The sequence below is a fragment of the Hypanus sabinus genome, chromosome 4 (assembly GCF_030144855.1).
Source record: "Hypanus sabinus isolate sHypSab1 chromosome 4, sHypSab1.hap1, whole genome shotgun sequence".
In the NCBI taxonomy this organism is placed as follows: Eukaryota; Metazoa; Chordata; class Chondrichthyes; order Myliobatiformes; family Dasyatidae; genus Hypanus; species Hypanus sabinus.
This window is the reverse complement of record NC_082709.1, coordinates 57,339,740-57,354,523: the sequence shown is the minus strand read 5'-3', so window position 1 is coordinate 57,354,523 and position 14,784 is coordinate 57,339,740. Positions and strand designations below refer to the sequence as shown.

Genomic DNA, 14,784 nt, shown 5'->3' with positions numbered 1-14,784 from the left:
TTGATTAGAGCCATAAGCAGATTTGGAAAAGAACCAGTGATGATTATGACAGATAATGAATCAATGTTTCATCAGGTTAAGGTGCCAGTGGGAAATGTAGACCTTCTCAGGTTTCTTTGGCAGCCTGATGATGACCCTAGCCAAAACAGAGTGGACTTTAGTAGGGTGGTACCTCACTGAGTTTTGCTCTGAGGAAGTGTGCAGAAGACAATGAAGAACAATTCAGCCGTGAGACAGTGGATAAGGTTTTGCATTGCTTTTATGTTGATGACTGCCTGGTGTCTCTCTATCGTGACCGTGTATTTGTGCTAAAGGCAGTTTTCGACACTCTTATCTGGATAAGCACAGACATAGCGTGGTATCTGTAATACCAGAAGAACAAAGACAATGAAGGATTGGATTAAAATCAAGAAATTCCTTTGGTGGAGAGAATACTAGGTGTGCAATGGTGTATTCAGCCTGATACTTTCAAGTTTAAGATCAGATGCAAGACCGCTTACCAGAACGGGGATCTTCTCCACTGTTAGCTCCATCTATGACCCTTTAGGAATCTTGAGTTGAGTGGAGTTATCTGCTAAGAAGATCCTACAAGACCTATGCAAGAAAGGGTTTAGTTGGGATGATGCTATACCAACGTCAGTTGCTTATGAGTGGACAAGTTGGCTGGACAAACTTCGCCAACTGAAAGACTTCAAGGTAGTTAGATGTTTGAAACCCTTGGATCTTGAAGTTACTGCTGCCCAGTTACACCATTTTTCAGACCCAAGTGAAGGTGGCTATGGAGTAATGACCTACCTTTTGTTGCATGACATGTGTTCGCAGGTGCATAAGACATAGGAACAGAACTAGGCCATTTGGCCCATCAAGTCTGCTCCACCATTTAATCATGGCTGATCCTTCTTCCCCTCCTCAGCCCCGCTTCTCAGCCTTCTCCCCATAACCTTTGATGCCATGCCCAATCAAGAAACTATCAAGCTCTGCCTTAAATACCCCCAATGACCTGGCCTCCACAGCCACCTGTGGAAATAAATTCCACAAATTCACCACCCTCTGGCTAAAGAAATTCCTCTGTTTTAAAAGGACGGCTCTCTATCCTGAGACTGTGCCCTCCTGTCCTTGACTCCGCCACCATGGGAAACATCCTTTCCATATCTACTCTGCCTAGGCCTTTCAACATTCAAAAGGTTTCAATGAGATCCACCCCGCCATCCTTATAAATTCCAGCGAATACAGACACAGAGCTATCAAATGTTCCGTGTATGGTAACCCTTTCATTGTTCCTTGTGAACTTCCTCTGAACCCTCTCCAGTGTCAGCACATTTTTTCTTAAATGAAGAAACAAAACTCAAGGTGAGGCCTCACCAGTGCCTTATAAAGATTCAGCATCACATCTTTCCTCTTATATTCTAAACCTCTTGAAATGAATACTAACATTGCATTTGCCTTCCTCACCACTGATTCTACCTACAAGTTAACAAGGACTTCCAAATCACTTTGTATCACAGATTTTTGGATTTTCTCCCTGTTTAGAAAGTAGTCTGCACATTTATTTCTATTACTTAAGAGCATGACCATGCATTTTTCAACATTCTATTTCATTTGCCGCTCTTTCCCATTCTCCTAATCTGTCGTCTTACTGCAACCTACCTGTTTTCTCAACACTATCTGCACCTCCACAATCTTCATATCTCTGCAAACTTGCCAACAAAGCCATCTATTCCATCATCTAAAATCACTGATATAGAGAATAAAAAGAAGTGGTCCCAACACCGACCCCTGCGGAACACCACTTCTCATTGGAGGCCAACCAGAAAAGGATCCTTTTATTCCATCTTGCTGTCCCCTATGAATTAGCCAATGCTCTAATCATGCTGGTACCTTTCATGTAATACCATGGGCTCTTAACTTGGTAAGCAGCCTCACGTGGCACCTTGTCAAAGGCCTTCTGAAAGTCCAAATATACAACATCCACTGCATCCCCTTTATCTATCCTACGTGTAATCTCCCCAAAGAATTCCAATAGGTTCGTCAGGCAAGATTTTCCCTTAAGGAAACTATGCTGACTTTGTCCTATCTTGTCCTGTGTCAGCAACTTCTTCAGAACCCATGCTTAACGATTGACTCTAACATCTTGTCAACCACTGAGGTCAGGCTAACTGGTCTATAATTTCCTTTCTGCCTTTTAGCTTAAGTGCTTCTGGCATGGGAAAATCTACGGTAGCTTGTTGAAGTCGGTTTCCACCCTTCACATGGAGCTCATTGCTGCTACAATAGTAAGTTGTATGGACACATTTTGGGAGCAGGAGTTGCACATGCAGCTTCAGGACTCATTTTGTGCTGATAGTACTTCTGTGCAAAAGTATGTCAAGAATGAAACTTCCAAGTCTCACAGGCATCTCAATGGAGGCATGTGAATATTTCAAGCAACATAGCAGACATGGTCTCAAGAGAGTTGAAGGTGAAGGCTTTTCAGAAGAATAAGACTCGGGTGTCAGGACCTCAATATCTTCTTCAGCCTGAAAGTGAATGGCCTCTGAATTATGATTGTTCTGAAGAACTGCTAGATGATCCAGAAGCCAAGGAGATTTCTACAATGTACATCATGCATATTGAAGAGGAGTTGGCTGCAGTAATATATATAATTCATCACTTCTCATCTTGGACCTGTTTAAGGAAGACAGTTGCCTGTATTTTTAGATTTAAGAACCTTGTCTTATTTTAGTTGGAAGAGAAGCAATTGAATATTGTTTACTCTCAGTCTGACTTGGATGAAGAACAACAAAGGTATTCTTTGGAGAGGGATGGAGATGGCCGAAGGTCAGATTGGCCAAGATTGTCTCTCATTGGAGGAGTTCAGGAAGGCTGAATAGGAGATTTTTAGTTTATGTCAAAGAAAGATTTCAAGATGAATTCTCGAGTTTGCAAAGGGAAATAAAGTGTGAAAAGCAACAGTCATATTTTCAAGCTTAATCTAGTACTTGAAGATGGCATCTTGAGAATTGGTGGTCAGCTTAGGAGGGTGGCCAAGCCTGAAGAGACTGAACATGCTGCTATACTGGTGAAGAATCTTCATATTTCAGATCTCATTCTGAGGAATGTACATCAAGGCGTGGGGAACAGTGGCTGTAACCACGTTATCCAGGTTGTGCCAAAAATCTCGGATGCCCAATGCTAGTACAGCTATATGAAGAATCCTGTCTTAGTGTGTTGTTTATACACAGTTGCACGCAGCTCCAGAATGTGTTTCATCCACACATAGACTACTTTGGACCTATGAAGTTGAAAAGCAGGAGTATGATGAAGACGTATGGGGTTATATTTACCTGTCTAGCTATATGACCTATTATATTGAAGTGGCATCTTCTTTGGGCACAGATTCCTTTTTTAAATGCATTTTCATGCTTTATATCAAGACTAGAACAAGCTTGTGAACTGCACTCTCATGAGTCCAACTTCTTGTTAAGTGAGGTGGAAAAATTCAGATCAATGACGTACTTCATCAGAGAGAAATTAAATGGATTTTTAACCCCCCCCCCCCCCCCCAAACGGCTGGCTCACATCATGGGGAAGCATGAGAGAGATTGATCAGGTCTGTAAGGAAGGTTCTCAATTCTACCATGAAGGAGTAGCATCTTGATGAAGAGGGTCTTCACGCAGTTCTTAAAGTAGAGGCTATTATCAATGGTTGGCCCACTGGATCAAGCAGCATCTATGTAAATCAATACACAATGTTTCAAGCAATGACCTTCCTTCAGGACTGGAAAGGAAAGGGGAAGATGCCAGAATAAAAAGGTGGGGGGAAGGGAAGGAGGCTAGTTGGAAGGTGATAGGTAAAGCCAGGGAGGTGGAAAAGATCAAGGGCCGGAGAAAAAGTAATCTGATAGAAGAGGAAAGAAGACTCTAAGAAAAAGAGAAGGAAAAGGGGATCTAGCAGTAAGTGATAGGCAGGTGAGAAGAGGTAAAAGGCCAGAGTGAGGAACAGAGGAAGAGGGGAGTGGGAAGGGAAAAAATTACCGTAAGTAGAAATCGATACTCATGCCATCAGGTTGGAGGCTACCCAGATGGAATACAAGGGCGGAGCAACATGGAATGGTAATTGGAATCGGAATTAAAATGTTTGGCCACCAGAAGTTTCTGCTTTTGGTGGATGGAGCAGAAGTGCTCGATGAAGCGATCCCCCGACTTACGAAAGGTGTCACCAATGTAGAAAAGGTTGCATCAGGAGCACCAGACACAATAGAGGACCCCAGCAGATCCACGGGTGAAGTGTTACCTCACCTGGAAGGTCTGAATGGAGGCAGGGAAGTAGTAAATGGGCAGGTGTACCATTTAGGCCACTTGCAGGGATAAGTGCCAAGAGGGAGATTAGTGGGGAAAACGAATGGACAAGGGAATCCTGGAGGGAGCGAACACCGGATGGGGTGGGGGGGGGGGGGGAAGAAATCCCAATGCAAGCCTCTTTCCCCTTTTTATTCTAGTTTCTCCCCCCTTTCTTTTCCAGTCCTAAAGAAGGGTCTTAGCCCAAAATGTCGACTGTTTATTCATTTCCATAGATGCTGTTGACTGAGTTCCTCCAGCATTTTGTTTGTGTTGCTTTGGATTTTCAGCTTCTGCAGACTCTCCCATATCCAAACCCAATGACTTGGAAGCATTAACACCCAATATTAAATTATATTTAAATCATTTAACTTTGTTTAATTACATTTAATCTCACTAGCTTTAGTTTCATTAGATTTATTCCTTCAAGGTTGTTTTCCAATATGCTGAATAAGTGATTTAATACATTTCTTCAAATTATCTGAGTTTAGCTTCCTGTGCTTGGTCTTTAACAGTGATGTTGGTTTGTTCAAGTAATCTTTATATGACTGCCATATGGTGGGTCAGAAGAAGAGACCAGCCAGAACAGATGAACAATGATTTCATTCCGTGGACGATACTAGTGAGTTTTTCTGACAGCTTGACAACTTATTGCTACCAGACTTGATTCTAGATGTTTCTTTATAGGTTATTCAGTTGTTCTGATGGCATTCAACCTCACACCACTGGATTCAAAGCCTAATAACTCAACTACTGTGTTACAGAACACCAATACAGAATTTGATGCAGAGTTGTCATACTCTCTTATATCAAGGATCTCATTATCACCAACAACTTTTATGCATAGTCATGAAGCTCAGAGTGTCAGGAGCATGAATCCCACAGTAAGTATAACAAAGGACAGCGAAGAAGGCAGTCGGGGTGGGGGGAGAAAGAAGGGGTGGTGAGAAGAGGGGGGTGACCAGAGAGGGGGTCAGTGGGAAGGGGCACGGGCAGAAGGGGGGAAGTGGGGGCGGGACAGAGAACCCCAAAGAAAATATAGCACAGGCGTGCAACAAAATTTGCTTCACAGTTTCCAACTATGTCTCTTGAATCTTAAACATGTGCACATTTCCATACAGTATTAACTTCATACTTTGCAGCTTCCAACATCAGTATCCAGGTACAGAATTAAGAACAAGTTCCATGTCCATTAGAAACTGGTAGGGACAATTAACAGTGGCTTTTTTTCCCATTATCCTTGGCAGTATTAAGAATATTAACCGTTAGTGAACTCAGTTCACTCAGAAGTATAATACCTGTTGCTAAATATTTCTGATTATCAGAAAGGTTAGAGATTGTGAGTCATGACATCAGCGCATATAAAAAGTGATAAGCATTGCTCGGGACAACCCTTACCTGGATACACACTGGGTGGAGAAGGAGTCGGTACCGCAATGGGAACCCCGACACTTCCACTGCCACTGTTCTCTCTGCTGCTGCTGCGGCTGCTTGGGTGGCTCCCTCCACTGCTTCCACTGCTACTGTAATACACAAATCATTGCACAGGTCAGCGCTCACACATGGCCAAAGGGCCTTCTGCCTTTCTTCAAAAAACAATTCCTGCATCCCACAATTCTTAAGGAGAAGATGGAAAGAGCAGGCTCTCAATACTAAGCTTCAAGACCTTGGCTTCAATACCTCCTTGCGCAACTGGATCCTCGATTTCCTCACTTGCAGAAACCAGTCAGTTCAGATTTGCAGCATCTTCTATACAATCTCCAACAGCACAGGTGCACCATAAGATGGTGAGCTTTGCCCCCTTCTCTATCTGCTTTATACTTATGACTGTGAGATGAAGCAGAGCCCCAATCCAATACTTAAGTTTCCTTTCTCTAGCTCCTTCCCATTCCTCATCTATCTGGGGTCAGAGTTTCTGAAATCTGAAGGAACTCAAGTGTGTGGATAGCAGTATTGCTTGCAGGTGTATCACTATTGCTACCCCTTCCCCACATTATTCCCATACTCTTTTCCCATTTGTGAAATTTAGAATCACAGAATTATTGCAGTGCAGAAGGTGGCCATTTGACCAATCAAGCCCAAGCTTAACCTTCATAGGATGAAGTCTGTCCCATTTATCAGCTCTTTCCCCATTGTTCTGTATTGTTTTTTGCTTTAGTATTTATCAAGTTCCCCTTTGGAAGTAATCCATATTCAGTTTCTGCAAAATGCATTCCTGCATTAATGTCCCAAAACAGGCATAATTTTTTTAAAAGTCCTATATTGAAAACAAAAAAATTTGAAAAGCTGGTTGTGAAGCACAGTCGGCTGGCTATGGAGGTGGAATCATCTCTAACAATTAACACTTTGAAGAAATGAAACATCAAAAAATGAGAATGAAAAAAAGCTCCAACTAGGAAACGAAAAGAGATGTTCGATCACCTTCATGAGGTCCACCTTTATTCTCTTCCTCGACTGTCATCAGCCAATTTATACCATATGCCCAGTGATTCCCAAAGCAACCTGAATGAAATTTCTTTTAGTCCACCTCCTGTACGAAGATTTTCATTCTCCAAGTTCTTTTTCTTCTCTGTTGCATTTAATCTACTTTATATTACCTTTATTGGTTCACTCCTTAATCGCCCCATTCATTTCCTACCGCACTTCCTTTGCAAGACACAAGATGTAACACTTGCTCCTGTACCTCCATTTTCAAAATTCAAGACATTTTTTCAATTGAGTATATTGAATGCACTCTCCTGATGTGATCTCTTCTGTAACGGGGAAAGAAAATATACATTGGCTGAACATCTTGGCAAAAATGACTGCTTTGACTGGCTTTGCATTCCCCAACTTTTACTTGCCCTCTTGCTCTCCACCCAACAACAGTTTCCATTGCTTTCCTTTTTTTTGTATCTTTGTACTTGCTCAAATGCTGCCATAACTTTTAACTTCTTTTGATTCTAAAGAAAGCTCATTGAAATGTTGACCATTTCTTTCAGCACAGACATTGACTGTCTAGAGTATTTAGGTTGAACAACTCCGCACAGCTCAAATGCCATCATAAACTCACTGATGACACCACTGTTGTTGGCAGAGTATCAGATGGCAATGAAGAGCCATACAGGAGTGAAGCAAATTGTTTGGTTGAGTGTTGTCGCCATAACAACCTCGTATTCAATGTCAGTAAAGCCAAAGAAATGACTGTGTACCTCTGGAACTCATACCAGTAGATCTACCTCTTTAAGAAATTTGATCTGTCACCAAAGACACAGGAAAATTACCTACAGATGAACCACAGAGAGCATTCGCTGCCTAGAATGGAGGTTTCAACATGCAAGATCAAAAGTGGCTGCAGGCTTAGCTAGGTCCATTATGGGCATAACCCTCTCCAACATTCTTTCTAATCAATTATTTATTTATTAAATTTTAGGAAATTACAACAATAAATGTGATGATAAAATAGTAAGAAAAATAATATTAACCCTCCCCCCCTTAACACTTGCCTGAAGAAAGAAGAAAAAAGGAAGAAGAGAAAGATTGCCTGGATATCGGAGGATCCCCACATGCTTCATGGAGTTCAAAATAATTTTAATATTTATTTTTTCTTTCCCCAATTACTTTATAATTTTATCTTCAAAGGACCTATGCATTTAATCCTATCTTTTGTAAGTATGGGAACCAAATTTTCAAAAACATATCATATTCATTTCTTAGATTATATGTAATTTTTTCAAGTGGAATACAACTATGTATTTCATTATTCCAACAATCCATAGTTAAATATAAATCAAATTTCCAAGTAACTGCAATAACTTTTTTGGCTACTGCCAGTGCAATTTTTACAAATTTTTTCTGATACTTATTCAATTTAAGTTTCAGTATTGTCCCTTCAATGTCTCCTAATAAAAATAGTACTGGACTATGTGGGAGTTGTACTCCAGTAATTTGTTCCAATAAAAGTCCTAGATTTATCCAAAATGGTTGAATTTTAAAACAAGACCAAGTAGAATGTAAAAAAGTACCAATTTCTTGATTACATCGAAAACATTGGTCAGACATATTTTAATTTAATCTATTTATTTTCTGTGGTGTTATATATAATTGATGTAAAAAATTATATTGTATTAATCTAAGTCGAACATTTATTGTATTTCTCATACTATCAGAACAAAATCTTGACCAATTTTTCCATCAATTTTAACATTCAAATCAGATTCCCATTTATGTCTTGATTTATGAATTCCTAATTTAATTGTCTGTTTTTGATCAAATTATACATACAAGATATAAATTTTTTAATTTTTCCTTTCTGAATTAATATTTCTATTTCACTAGGTTTTGGCATCAACATTGTTTGACCCAGCTTTTCTCGTAAATAAGCTTTTAATTGAAAATAACAAAAAAGAGTATTATTTGATATTTTATATTTATTTTTTAATTGATCAAACGACATCAATATACCTGCTTCAAAACAATCACCTATATATTTAATCCCCTTTTGGAACCAATTATGTAAAAGTTTATTATCCATTGTAAAAGGAATAAGCCTATTTTAAATTAAAGTTCTTTTTGCTAGTAAAGATTTCTTTATCTCATCGTCCATATTTACCTTATTCCATAAATCAATCAAGTGTCTTAATATAGGAGATTCTTTTTTTTCCGGTATCCATTTGGATTCCCATTTATAGATAAAATCTTCTGGTATGTTTTCTCCTATCTTATCTAATTCTATTCTAATCCATGTCGGTTTTTCTTCATCAAAAAAAGACGCAATAAATCTAAGTTGATTTGCTTTATAATAATTCTTAAAACTTGATAGTTGTAACCCTCCTAAATCAAATTTACATGTCAATTTTTCCAATGATATTCTTGACATCCTTCCTTTCCATTGAAATTTCCTTACATATTTATTCAGTTCTTGAAAAAACTTCTGAGGTAATTGTATTGGTAAAGTTTGAAATAAATATTGCAATCTAGGAAATATATTCATTTTTACAGCATTAACTCTACCTATTAATGTTATTGGTAACATCATCCATTTATCAAGATCCTCTTATTTTTTTTATAATTTCCATTGGTAAGGGGTAAAATTTCACTTTTATCCCAATTTACTTTACACCCTGATACTTTCCCATGTTCTTCCAATCTAAAAGATAATCTTTGCAAAGATTGCAATGGGTTTGTTAAATAAATCAAAACATCATCAGCAAATAAATTAATCTTATATTCTTCTTGATTAACTCTAAAGCCCCCAATGTCTGAATCTGTTCTAATTAATTCAGCTAATGGTTCTATTGCCAATACAAATAAAGCAGGCGATAATGGGCAGCCTTGTCTAGTTGACCTCATTAAGCAAAATGTTGTTGAAATCTGACCATTTGTAACTACTTTAGCTTGAGGATTAGTATTTAAAGTTTTAATCCATTGTATAAAAGATTTTCCTAACTCATATTTTTCCAATACCTTAAATAAAAAATCCCATTCCAATCTATCAAATGCCTTTTCTGCATCCAAAGTAACTGCTACACTCATTTCCTCTCTTTTTTGTGCCAAATGAATTATACTAAGTAACCGGGTTATATTATCCATTGATTGTCTGTTTTTAATAAAACCTGTTTGATCCATATGTATTAATTTTGGTAAATATTTAGATATTCTATTAGATAAAATTTTTGCTAGTATTTTATAATCTGTATTCAACAAAAAAATAGGCCTATATGATGTTTTAAAGGATCTCTATTTTTTTTGGCAATACAGTTATGATTGCTGTTAAAAAGATTGTGGGAGTTTATGCATTCTTTCCACTTGGTATATTAATTCCATAAAAGGAGGAATTCATAAATCTTTAAATTTTTTATAAAATTCAGGAGGAAAACCATCTTCTCCTGGGGATTTATTACTTTGAAGTGATCCTAAAGCTTCTTCAACCTCTTTTAATGTAAAGGGCATATCTAATCCTTTCTGTTCTTCCAAACTTAATTTTGGAAGGGTTATTTGTGATAAAAATTTATATATCTCAGCAATCTTATTTTGTGATTCTGATTGATATAGTTCAGAAATTTTTTTTTTAAAGTTTCATTAATTTCTAAGAGTTTATAAGTAACCTTATATACACTTGTTCTAATTGCATTTATTGTTTTAGAAGCCTGTTCTGTTTTCAACTGCCAAGCAAGAATTTTATGTGATCTTTCACCTAATTCATAATATTTCTGTTTAGTTCGCATAATTACTTTTTCTGTACGATATGTCTGGAGTGTATTATATTGTAGTTTTTTATTAACAAGTTGTCTTCGTTCTTCTTCTGTCATATAACTTTGAGATTCTTTTTCTAACTTTATGATATCTTTTTCCAATTGATCTATTTCTGCTGTGTATTCCTTAATTTTAGATTTATAACATAATCTGACCCCTTAAATATGCTTTCATCGCTTCCCATAATACAATTTTATCCTCAACTGAATGTAAATCTGTATAAAAACAACGAATTTGTTTTTTCATAAAATCACAAAAATCTTGACGTTTTAATAAAATTGAATTAAATCTCCATCTATAGATCGATTCCTCATCCATCATTATCATTGTCATTATCAAGGGGGAATGATATGACAATATTCTTGCTTTATATTCCACACTTTTCACTCTATCTTGAATATTTTTTGATAATAAAAAAAATCAATCCTTGAGGAAGTTTTATGTCTATTTGAATAAAATGAATAATCTCTTTCTCTTGGATTAAGTTTTCTCCATATATCAAACAGATTTAAATCTTTCATTAATGATAAAGTTAGTTTTATTACTTTTGATTTTGTAGCAACTTTAGTTGATCTATCCAAAACTGGATCTAAACAAAAATTAAAATCTCCACCTATTAATATTTTATCATGTGTATCAGCCAAGTTCAAAAAAACTTCTTGTATGAATTTTGCATCATTTTCATTTGGTGCATAAATGTTCATAACAAGTCCATAATTCTGAAAAAATTTGACAATGTATAATCACATATCTCCCCACAGAATCAATTATTACATTTTGTATTTTAATTGGTAAAGATTTATTAACCAAAATTGCAACTCCTCTTGATTTTGAATTAAGTGAAGCTGCAATGATATTTCCAACCCAATCTCTCTTTAATTTCTTGTGTTCTGTTTATGTTAAATGTGTTTCTTGTAAAAAAAAAGCTATATCTCCTTTCATTTTCTTAATATATGTTAAAACTCTTTTTCTTTTCACAGGTCCATTAATTCCAATAACATTAAAACTTAATAAATTAAGTAAATTAATCATTCATAGTACCTTGGGAACTCTTTAAAATTCTCCATGTTGCTATGAGTCTCTCCCCAACCATCCAGGCAAAAAAGAAGAAAAATAGAAGAAAGATAACTAATATATAAGAAAAAAAAAACAAAATACCCCCCCACTAATGTTGCAAATAAAAAGAACACAACACAATCCCCCCCCCCCCATTTTACAGGTCATGGCAATCGCCATGATTGTACACGTGAAACTTGCAGCCATCGATCAGGAGCTCCTCCAGCTCCCCCGCAAAAGCAAAAACAAAAAAAGAAAATATATTAGTGAAGAAAAAAAAGAAAATAATTAATGTCTCTACTCCCAATTAATAGTCCTCGACTATTTTTTTTTCTTATAAATGTCCGTCAAGTCCAACCTTGTTTCAGTCTTCATCATTAGTCCATTTCATTTCTATAATTCTTTACTCCTCTTCGTGGACATCAGGTAATTCTTGTACAAATTTCTCCGCTTTCCGGTAGTCAACAAAAAATCTTCTTTCTTTGTTATCCAGGAAAATTACCAATTTTGCTGGGTAGCTCAATAAAAATTTATAGCCCTTTTCCCATAAAGATTTTTTCACTGGATTAAATTCCTTCCGCTTCTTCAGAAGATCGTAACTTATGTCTGGATAAAAAAAAACTCTTTTCCCTTCTATAATCAGTGGCCCATTTCTCTTTTTAGCACCTTGAGTAGCTGCCTTCAAGATCATTTCTTTATCTTGGTACCTTAAGCATTTTATCAAAATTGATCTTGGATTTTGATCTTGTTGAGGTCTTGGTCTTAAAGCTCTGTGTGCTCTTTCAATTTCAATTACTTGGCTTCCTTCTTTCATTTCCAAAATTTTTGGAATCCACTCTTGAAAGAATTTTATTGGATTTTCTCCCTCTGTACTTTCCATAAGACCAACAATTTTGATATTATTTCGTCTACTAGAGTTTTCAAGCGCATCTATTTTTTCCAACATCCGTTTTCTTTCTGTTGTCCAGGCAAGATTATTGTCTTCTATCTTCTCTATTCTTTCAGTGTTTTCTTCAACTTTTACTTCCATCTCTTTAACTTTATTATCCATCTTCTTTTGTTTTTCCACCACATTATCGAGTGTATTCTGCATCCTTCTTATATCTGTTCTTACAGCTTTTAATTCATTCATCATATATATCAGGATATCTTTTATGTCTCCTTTAATCTCCTCTTTCTTTTCCTCTTCTTCTTCCTCTGAATTTCCCAAAGAGTCTGATTCTACTTCCGATTCACTTCCAGTTGCAGTTGGTATTTGTAGTTTTGTTAATATCTGTTCATGCATACTTTCGCGCATGTGTTGTTCTTGCCGTTTCTTCTTAGAGACTGCCGACATTGCTGCAACTTCCTGTCCTGCATCATCAGAAGTGCCATGCACTTCGCCGGGAGGAGATCCAACTTGAGTCCGAGGCTTCGCCGAGACGTTTAGGCCCTTCCCCCCGCCGATTTGCACAGTCTTCAAAGTAGTAGCTTTCTCCTGTTTCAGTTTAGGAGCCATATCAAAAGATAATCCTGAGTTGCTTATAAATAGTTTCTAGTAGGTATCTGTTAACACTTCTTCATTTAAACCTTATTTCATTACTTTTTAGGAGGGAGCTGGATTCCCAACGTCTCGATCCTACGTCATCACGTGACGCCCCCCAACCCTCTCCAACATTGAGGACGTTTTCAAGAGGCGGCACCTCAAGAATATGGTATCCACCATTAAAGATCTTACCATCTGTGACATGCACTCTTCTTATTACTACCATCAGGGAGGTACAGGAGCTTGGGGACCGACACTAATTAGATTTCTGAACTGTCCATGAATACTACCCTGTTATTCCGCCTTCGCACTAATAAATTTTGTAACTTATAGGAATTTTAATGTCTTGCATGGTACAGCTGCAGCAAAACAAATTTCATGATGTGTGTCAGTAATTGCTTCAGTCACGTGTTTAAAAAGTCTAAATTCAGCACTGTACAGAGTCAGATTGACAGGACCCTGTGCTTTCCATACCTGATTCTGATTTCTGTGCTATTTTGTTCTATTTCTAGAATTTTGCCCCCTTTTTTATATAAATACCAATCCTTCCTCTCCTGGCAGCTCAGACTCTTGCTGGAATGCATTCTTATGGATACTAGCTGACATCAGGATATTTAACTTGGAACACATCACAGACAAATCCATTTCTGAAGTTACAGCTGCACAATCAACTCAGTATGAAACAAAATACAATTACCTAATGCGGAGCTACAGTTTATACAACTGAGTCTCTAGTTAATGCTGCTGTTCTTACTACCGCATTACCATTAAGTATGAATTTCAAATGAAAACTTAAAATAAAATACTTCCTTCAGACATGTGGTTTATTAAGTCTAAATTCAGCACTGTACTGAGAGTCAGATTGACAGGACTCTGTGCTCTCTATACCTGTATGTCCTTGTTCTCTGATTTACAGAAGCTGTCCGCACTGGACTTTGTTGCTGTGAGGAGCTCATGTTGCGAGTTGGACTCGGTACATAGTCATTTGGCACCACCGGAGGGCGCACGGGCTCCAGTGTCCGATAAGGAGAATGTCGACTACATACAGAGAAGACAAATTAGTTCAGCCCACTTGACACCTTTCATATTATTCACTCCCATAGTTTACAGCTCATACTGTACCTTTCATACAACTTACTAACAAGCTCTTTGCTACTTTTTAAAATGCTTATTAGATGAGAATGTGAAGAGAATAAAAAAATGACATTAACCAAGGGTTAGTGTTAATGAGTGGTTGATGGTTGGCACAGACTAGGTGGGCTGAAGGGCCTATTTCTGCGCTGAATCTATCAATGGCACCAATACTAACTTTTCAAGTATTTATTAGTACATTGATAGTTGAAACGTTCACTTAATGAGAGGTTAATAATGAAAGGAATACAAATTTAAGGGGAAATTGAGGAGATATTCCCTTAACCCCAACCCCCCCCCCCCCCACTCCAGAAGTGATTTGGGCCTTAAAGAACCCATAAACCCCCAGCACACTGAAATACCACCTGGATCAGCAGCTAGGTATCTTAACCTAAAAGACTGGAAAGCTTTTTCCTGGATAGCCTGGGCACCCTGGGTCAAATGGCCTCCACCTGTGCCACAAATTTCTATAATTCATTCTTCTTACACAGTTAATATATGTTTAATCATGGTTGCTTATG

The 14,784-nt window shown here is 37.4% G+C and overlaps 1 protein-coding gene across 2 annotated transcripts in view; it reads right to left on the bottom strand.

Annotated features, from left to right (window-relative positions):
• The window catches only part of LOC132392786 (abl interactor 2), a 168,020-nt gene that overhangs the window by 24,269 nt on the left and 128,967 nt on the right, over positions 1 to 14,784 (bottom strand). For both annotated transcript variants that reach the window (XM_059967137.1, XM_059967135.1), the window contains exons 5-6: positions 14,021 to 14,170; positions 5,716 to 5,840 (exon numbers count right to left, since the gene is read on the bottom strand). In XM_059967137.1, the coding sequence (XP_059823120.1) occupies positions 5,716 to 5,840; positions 14,021 to 14,170 (275 nt within the window). The remainder of the gene's footprint in view (positions 1 to 5,715; positions 5,841 to 14,020; positions 14,171 to 14,784) is intronic.